Source organism: Puccinia triticina, chromosome 18A, assembly GCF_026914185.1.
Source record: "Puccinia triticina chromosome 18A, complete sequence".
NCBI classification, from domain to species: Eukaryota; Fungi; Basidiomycota; class Pucciniomycetes; order Pucciniales; family Pucciniaceae; genus Puccinia; species Puccinia triticina.
Window position 1 is genome coordinate 611,746 of NC_070575.1, and position 9,141 is coordinate 620,886.

Below are 9,141 nucleotides of genomic sequence, written 5' to 3' on the forward strand. Positions count from 1 at the left end.
ATATTGACATCAAACGGAGCTTGTACTGAACATAAGTTGCATGTAAACATCACAAAATTTAACACCTGTAATACATATTGTGATTCTAGGAATGCTTGGACAGATTTTTGAGCTGTGAAATCATAATCATGGAATCCTGACATTTGAGTTCAGGTTTTCAGCCTTCCTCCTGGGCAACAATAGGGGGCTGACATGCCAAGTTTGAAGCTGTGTTGGTCAGAAAGCCAAAATTTTACCGGTGCTGTGGCTCAAAGGCCACAACTTTAGTCCACTTAAAATCTTGAATTGTTCAAGCTTAAGCGGAATCACAATACATGAAATTTAATCATCTTAGGCTTCTACATCCATAGCCGAAAATCCCCATTTTGGATTCCACTGTCAATTTGATTTTCTTCAATACATGAAATTCACACGTGAAGAAACAAGTTGTGATGATTGTCATAATGAGTGACATGTGGTACACCATTTCAATCTTTGATTGGGAAATTCAAATCCCATACAAGGGTGTAGCTGTTATGTTCAGATCTATGGAGAGAAAGATGATGTCTGGGGTTCTGGGGGTTTGTTATGAGCTGCCGCGCCAGCGCGCCGTAGCCTACTCCAGGGTAGGGCTGGGCCCCGGGTGATATCCGAGGCCTAGAGGGCATCCCGCACTGGTCCCCTGCGGGTATACCCGAGCTCGGGTATCAAATTCGCTAATCCCGGGCACTATCCGACGTATATTGGGTAGTCCTAGAATGTGTACCCGCTTGCCAGTTGTTCCTACTTGGCTAAGTGAGGTGAAAGAAAGTTGGGACTCACATCGCGGGGTTGTTGTTTGGCATAAAGCACACACCCCCTTGTCAATTCTCCTTGCTTGCCTTGCCACGGGCTCCTCCCCGTCCTGCGAGGTTTTTGTCGGAGTTGACGACACTGTCTCGGCAGTGGCAATCCTCATTGGACTAGGCTCCAATTGCCGGTTGCGCCAGTCAATCCTGTGGCCGTGATTTTTGATCCAGGGCATCCCTAGGATCCCATCATAGGTGTCCTTGAGGGTGGTGATAATGAATGGATCCTTGGCTGTTCATCAGCCTGACTTTCTACCCACTACACAATCCCCAAGCCACAACCCTCATTTCAGCTATCCTCCTATTAGACTCTGGCGCCACCCACAATGTCATAAGCAAGGTGTTTGCCGCCAGAGCGGGCCTGAGATTTGTCAGTTCAGGCTCTGTGCAGACCATATCCGGCTTTGACGGCTCTTGGAGCCGGTCCTCCCAGGAGGTGGAACTCTTGCTTGATCACAACCCAAACCCCTCTACCTTCATTGTCACCACCCTCAAGGACACCTATGACGGGATCCTAGGGATTCCCTGGATCAGAAATCACGGCCACAGGATTGACTGGCGCAACCGGCAATTGGAGCCTAGTCCAATGAGGATTGCCACTGCCGAGACAGTGTTGTCAACTCCGACAAAAACCTCGCAGGACAGGGAGGAGCCCATGGCAAGGCAAGCAAGGAGAATTGACAAGGGGGTGTGTGCTTTATGCCAAACAACACCCCCGCAATGTGAGTCCCAACTTTCTTTCACCTCACTTAGCCAAGTAGGAACAACTGGCAAGTGGGTACACATTCCGGAACTTCCTACACAGATACCGACAGCACTGCTACTCCCGGAGCCGGCCAGCGGCAAAAATCACCCTCAACTGACTGCGGAATACACACCACATGGGACCATGGCGGCTGCTTTGGCAGCTTTGTCTAAACCAATAAAAACCTCCACCAACGGGGAGGAGCCCATAGGGAGGTACGCAAGGTTCAATGACAAGGGGGTGCGCGCTATATGCGGAACAAAGACCCTGCGATGTGAGTCCACTATCACCCCCCCCCCCCTCACAGACAGAGTTAGGAGCATCTGGCAAGTGGGCACCTTTTCCAAATTTGACAGGACAGGTCCCGAGCTCAATATGCGCAGCAAAGACATCTTGGTCCACGTCAGCAAAGCTGGCAGCGGATGCTCGGAGCGCGGAGCCACCAAAGACACCAGAGGAGATGGTGCCTCAAAGGTACCACACTTACCTTGGCATGTTCCGCAAATCTGAAGCACAACAATTACCCCCCCGGCGCAAGTACAGCTTCTGGGTGGATCTTATCCTGGGAGCAGTGCCACAGGCTAGCCAAATAATTCCTCTATCCCCGGCAGAGACTGACACCCTGGATAAGCTTATCAGGGAGGGTCTCAACAACGGGATGATCAGACGGACAATGTCCCCGTGGGCAGCGCCAATACTGTTCACTGGAAAAAAGGATGGTAAACTTCAACCATGCTTTGACTATTGGAAATTGAATGCGCTCACGGTGAAGAACAAGTACCCTCTCCCTCTGATGATGGACTTGGTGGATAGCTTGCTCAACACCGACAAATTCACCAAACTCAACCTGCAAAATGCTTACGGAAACCTCCGGGTTGCGGAGGGCAATGAAGAGAAGTTAGCATTTGTGTGCCACACCGGCCAGTTTGCACCACTGACAATGCCGTTTGGGAAGACCGGCGCACCTGGCTTCTTCAAATTCTTTATGCAGGACATCCTGCTCAGCAGGATTGGGAGGGATATGGCAGCATACCTTGACGATATAATGGTTTACACCCAGTGCGGGACCGACCACGAGGAAGCAGTACGTGGCGTATTGGAGACACTAAGCAAACACCAGCTCTGGCTCAAACCCAAAAAGTGTGAGTTCTCAAAGGACGAGGTCAATTACCTGGGCCTGCTCATATTGTGTAACTGCGTGAGGATGGACCCAGCCAAAGTCAAGGCGGTGACGGATTGGCCAGCCCCCAGCAATGTCACCGAGTTGCAACGGTTTGTTGGCTTTGCTAACTTCTACCAACGGTTTATTGGCCAATTCTCCAAGACCACAAGACCGCTACACGACCTCACAAAGGCGGAATACGCGGTTCATCTGGGACAAGCGGTGCAACCTAGCGTTTGAGTCATTGAAAACCGCATTCAAAATGGCCCCTATCCTAAAGATTGCAGACCCCTACCAACCATTCCTCCTAGAGTGTGATTGTTCACATTTCACATTGGGAGCGGTGCTGTCACACGTATTCAAGAGAGACAACGAGTTGCATCCCGTGGCATATCTGTCCAGATCTCTCATCCAGGCAGAGCGGAATTACAAAATCTTTGACAAGAGCTGTTAGCTATTGTCGCATCCTTCAAGGAATGGCGCCACTACCTCGAAGGCAACCCCAACCTTCTGAAGGCCATAGTTTACACAGATCATCAAAACCTCAAGAGCTTCACAACCAGCAAAAGTCTCACCCAACGTCAGGCACGTTGGGCCAAGACGTTAGGAAATTTTGATTTTGAGAATGTATTGCGCCCCAGGAGGCAGGCAACCAAGCCGGATGCCCTGTCAAGACGCACAGACCTTGCACCCAGCAAGGAGGATAAGCTATCATTTGGCCAGCTACGCCAACCAGAGAAAATCCCACCCAAAACTTTTGCCGCCGTCTCTGAGCTCAAGTGGGCTGAAGCGCATGAGTGGTTTGTGGATGAAACAATTGATCTGGACGACGCCTAGGGGTACTTTGAGGCGGATGTACTCGGCACAGGGGGGGGGGTGATCCCCCAGACGCCGCAGAGGCGAACCTGACACCTGCAGATACCGAGCTGATAAGTCCAATTTACACCGCCACAGCACATGATCAGAGATTGACGGTATTAGCAGAGAACATACGGGCAGACGGGACCAGTGCAGACCAGTACGCCTGGGCGGATGGAGTGTTGTACCGGAACGGAAGGATCGAAGTGCCGGCAGATGAATCAATCAAAAGCGCAATCACACAAAGCCGCCACGACTGTCGGCCAGCGGGTCATCCAGGACGAGCAAAGACTTTGGTGCTGATCCGACGCTGTTTCACATGGCCATTGATGAAGCGGTTTGTGAAAAGGTACGTAGACAGGTGCAACTTGTGTCAGCGAGTCAAGGCGTCAATGCAAAAGCCACAAGGGACTCTTGAACCGCTCCCCATCCCGGCAGGACCATGGACCAATATCTCATACAACCTTATCACTGACCTGCCAGCATCAAATGGGGCAGACAGCATTCTGACTGTAGTAGACCGCCTGACCAAAATGGCCCACTTCATCCCATGCCAGAAGACGACAACGGCCGGGGAGCTAGCGGACTTGATGCTACGCCACGTGTGGAAGCTCCACGGCACGCCCAAGACAATCATTTCTGATTGGGGGAGTATTTTCATCTCACAAATTACCAGAGAGCTCAGTAAATCTCTAGGCATTCGATTATGCCCCTCCACCACATACCACCCAAGGACCGACGGCCAGTCGGAGATTGTCAAGAAAGCCGTCAAACAATACTTATGGATTGCAGCTATTTCTAACTAAAGTAGCAAAGACTCATGATTTGACCGTATTGGTGTGTCAGCTGAGTGATATGCGCGGGTAGATAGCTAGCTTGTGAGCTAACCATTGTTAAATGTAGCAACAGTTAGCTGGACTCTTCTGGACTCAGAGCTTCCAGCTAATTTAGCTTGGGCTCAGCTCAGCCCGGTGTGGTTGAATTTGGTAGCTAAACTAGTTAAGCTGCGAGCCAAACTAGCCACCGGTAAAGATGCTCTCAGCGGGTCACTGCGGCGCAATCTTAAGCTCCCAGTGGCGGCCGTGTGGCTTTTACTGGCTGGAGCTCGGATGTGGAGCACCACCATCCGCCCCGCTGTGTAGTGGAGGACTTCCTCTATCTGGAAAAATCTGAATTTTCAGATTGACTTCCTTCACAGTGTATTGAAAAAATATTGTGTTTTCCAAATAGCTTGGAACGAGATGGTTTTTTATTTTTTATTTTATGCATTTATTCCAAGTGGCCAGATTAACTTCTGGCTGAAGTATCCCACCACCCTCATATCCCTTACAGCTTGTGTAACGGGTCCGGTTCTTGGTCGGCCCCTTCGTTGGGGCGGAGGGCAGTGTCCGTTTGCATTGGTAATGGGTGTGCTAGGTCAACAATGAGCTCCGGTTCAGAATCTGAACTCGGTTTTTACTGAACCCTGCTTCAAGATCATCTTCCAGAGGATGATGGCTTTGAGTTCTGGGCTGCGTCTGACACCTGTCAACTCAAAACTTGGACTGGATATGAAAAATATGCAATCTTCATGGATCCACCAAAAAAAAAAAAAAGAAAGGTTCCAAGCTTTACGGAAAAGACAATATGCTTGCTTCGTTTGGATGATATTCCTTTAATGGTCTTTTAGATGAACTCAATTAAAAATGGCCTATGAGATCAAAGAAATAATCCCTTGGTGGCATTTTTTTTACCTTCGAGACTGCATTAATTATATAAGATGGGGTGGAGAACACAGGGAGCTATGCCTGTGTATTTATGTGCTTGGTGACTTGCGGCCTTGAAGGGGCATCTGCGATGAGAGGCTTGTTGGAGAGCGGCTAGCGGGGACGTCTTCTGAGAAGCTCCCCCCCCACCTTTAAAGGATTTGGCAAGCTATGAAGCTCCGTAACTTTGCAGCGTGCCGCTTCGACTCTTGAGTAAGAAAACATGTGATCCTGAATGTTCAATAGCCCATTTGTTGAAGCAATCACCAGCCCGGTACCGGTTTGAGCAAAGTAAATACATATATGGTATTCAAAATTGCATAAGATTTTTTTACATAAAATCATAAACTGCAATTTTGGCTGGGAGATGTCACTTTAAGTTTTATGCACGCTGACATCTCCCAGCCAAAATGGGCTTTATGATTTTATGTAAACAGTGGCATATGCAATTTTGAATACCATAATAGCACAGCCGGGGCCCATGCACCCTGTTTTTGAGTTAACCGACTCTAGATCTAGAGAAAATTACATACCATGGCATATAATATGTACACAGGCAAATATCATCTTCAAGAAGAGGCTTCTTGTCGATCGGTGACACAGCCGACCCGGTAATCAGATATTGATTTAAAGCTCTTTAGCGACCCCTTCCCCTGGTCAGTTTTGCCATTGGAAAGAAAGAACCAACCCATCCATACGCCTTCGAAACTGATCACCCGAGTCTCTTGCTCATTCCATACTTCGAATTCATCAAAGCTGTGGTACTCGTGCTTCTCAGATAACATGCCGGCAAAAGTTGCTTTGCTCAGTGCGTACAGATTCAAAAACTTTCCTTTCATCGACAAAATATTGTAGATTAGGGAACAAAGGGCATTGCTTTTGCTTATATATCTCGTTCGTCTTTACAGCTTATTCGATGTATGGTCACATTGACAAACTAGCCGATTCGGTTGAAGAAGGCCTCAAGGTCTCCGGGGCCACCGTCGCACGTTTCCAATTCCCAGAAACTTTAGCACCCGAGGTTCTACAGAAAATGCATGCGCCAGCCAAGAAATCGATCCCCGTCCTGACTGACCCGACTATATTAAAAGTAATTCAACTTTCTTGAACTTCCCTTTAATCATCATGTGTGTAAGTACGCATGAACAGTAGTAACAGGTTGGGATAAATGGATTGTGCATTCTGAACTATAGGAGTACGATGGTCTATTACTTGGGTTTCCGACTCGATATGGAAGAACTCCTGCACAAGTTTCTACATTCTTTGATATGACAGGCGGACTTTGGCAAACGGCAGGTCTATATGGCAAAGTAAGTATATACGGCTGTGAGGTGGTGTTTCCTGTGGTGATTGTGCTTCCTCAAGGTAGACGAAGCTCACAAATACTTCTTTTCGCATTCACATTGATCCTAGTTTGCCGGAATCTTTACGAGTACCGCTTCACAGCATGGCGGGCATGAAACCACTGCCTTGACGGTGAGCTCTCTGTTCCTCTCCGCTTTTCAGCAGACACTCGGGTCTGATGGCGGTGCTTTTTTCCGGAGTGCCAGACTATCCCTTTCTTTGCCCATCATGGGATCATTTTTGTCCCTCTTGGATATACGAATCCCAACTTGACCGATAACAGCGAGATAACGGGTGGATCAGCATGGGGTGCCAGTACTGTAAGTGCATCGACTTTCTCGTTGATGCAAAGAAGACATTTGCTTCGATTGTATCCGCATTGAGAAAGTCAATGAGATTCATCACTTACACTGAGATCGACTTCTCTGGAATTCCCCCAGATTGCTGGTGGAGATGGAAGTCGTGCACCTACCACTAAAGAGCTCAACATTGCCGTCGGTCAAGGGAAGTCATTCGGGGCGATCGTCAACCAATACGTTGCTGGTGCCGGCAAGTAATCCGAAATGCAAAAAACCGGCCAATGATGGTTATGTACCTTGTAGTGTAAATTCTATCTGGTCTTCTTCTCTCAATTTTTTTTGCTTGTTTTACTTTCCTTTACAAGCATCTTTACTGAAAGCCATTATCTTGTGATACACGCACCTAATCAAAGTAAGCATGCATTGCTAGCCTAGCCCGGTTCAAGTTGGGATTCAAGATTTTGACTTCACCCGCTCATGTGAGACCATCTAATTACATTGGCAACCAAAATACGAAAAGCTTGGTTGGGTAGGCCCAAATTTTGGACTGCTATTTTCAGAGCATCTCCAGCGGGGGCTGTAAACTGCGGCTGTAACAGCACTTTACAGCCCCGCGCCCAAAACTCGTACCCCATCCGGGAGGGTAAATCGGGCGCTAGATACGGTTGGGAGGTAAAAATCTTCATCGGGACTGTAGATCTAGCTCCCCTCTACAGCCCGCTTTGGTACATATACTCAGTTCCAACCCCCAGTACGGTCATGGAGCAAAAACACTCTTGATGACCAATCTGACCAGGTCATCGAGCAAAAACACTCTCGATGACCGATCTGACCGGGTCATCCAGTAAAAAAACTCTCAATGACTGGTCTGACCGGGTCATCGAGAGAAAACACTCTCAATGACCAATCTGACCGGTTCATCAAGAGAAAACACTCTCAATGACCAATCTGACCAGGTCATCAAGAAAAAACACTCTCCATGACCTGGGTCATCGAGGGAAAACACTCTTGATGACTGGTCTGACTGGTTTGTCAAGAGAAAACACTCTTGATGACCGGTCTTACTGGGTCATCAAGAGAAAACACTATCAATGATCGGTTTGGAAAACACTCTTGATGTTTGGTTTGACTGGGTCATCAAGAGAAAACACACACAATGACCAATCTGGTCAGTCATTGAAAGAATACACTCTTGATGACCAGTCTTTCACCAGGAAAAAAAATAGTCACTTGATGGCAAGTGACATGATGCAGCTTTGGTTTCTGCTCCAGAGCTACTCCAGCGCTGCTCCAAGTCTGCTCCACCAGCACTTGTAGAGCTTGCAGGACTGCACCAGAGCACTCAATGTGGCACAGTCAGCTGATCCTAATTTTTTCCCAGGAACAGCTGATGCTCATCATAAGCTGAGCAGTAGGCATTGACTGAGCCTGGGCCAAAGGTGAGCATTGGCTGAGCCTGGGCCACAGCTGAGCATTGGATATTCCAAGCCTGAAACAAATCCAAGTGTCAGCTGGACCAAGAATATTCCAAATCTGAGCATCAGCTTAGCCAACAATGGTCCAGAGCTGAGCATCATCTTGGAAAAGGCTTGTGCAGAGCTTAGGATCAGCTGGGACAATACTGTTCCAAAGATTAACACCAGCTGGGCCAAAAATTTTCAAAAGCTGAGCATTGGCTGAGCCCATGCTGGTACAAAGCTTAGCATTGGCTGAGCCAAGGCTGTTCCAAAGCTGAGTATCAGATTTTTTGAGACTATTCAAAAGATTAATATCACCTGAGCCAAGGCTGTTCCACAGCTGAGCATCAGCTGAGCCAAGGCTGGTCCACAGCTGAGCATCAGCTGAGCCAAGGCTGGTCCACAGCTGAGCATCAGCTGAGCCAAGGCTGGTCCACAGCTGAGGATCAGCTGAGCCAAGGCTGGTCCACAGCTGAGCATCAGCTGAGCCAAGGCTGGTCCACAGCTGAGCATCAGCTGAGCCAAGGCTGGTCCACAGCTGAGCATTGTCTTAGCCAAGGTTGGTCCACAGCTGAGCATCAGCTGAGCCAAGGCTGGTCCACAGATGAGCAGAAGCTGTTACAGGAGTGGTCAGACTCAGAATCTGAGCATTGGCGTGGCCGAGATTTATACAAAGCTAAAAATCAGCTGAGCCAATACTGGTC

At 48.5% G+C, this 9,141-nt stretch overlaps 1 protein-coding gene across 1 annotated transcript; it reads left to right on the plus strand.

Moving 5' to 3' along the window:
• Positions 1-6,120: 6,120 nt before the first annotated feature.
• On the plus strand, positions 6,121-7,238 carry PtA15_18A78 (uncharacterized protein; the record flags this gene model as incomplete). The annotated part of the gene is made up of 6 exons (XM_053165035.1): positions 6,121-6,145; positions 6,246-6,427; positions 6,531-6,647; positions 6,751-6,813; positions 6,888-7,001; positions 7,122-7,238. The coding sequence occupies 6 exons, from the start codon at positions 6,121-6,123 to the stop codon at positions 7,236-7,238; spliced, it is 618 nt and encodes a 205-aa protein (XP_053028577.1).
• Between the last annotated feature and the right edge of the window lie 1,903 nt (positions 7,239-9,141).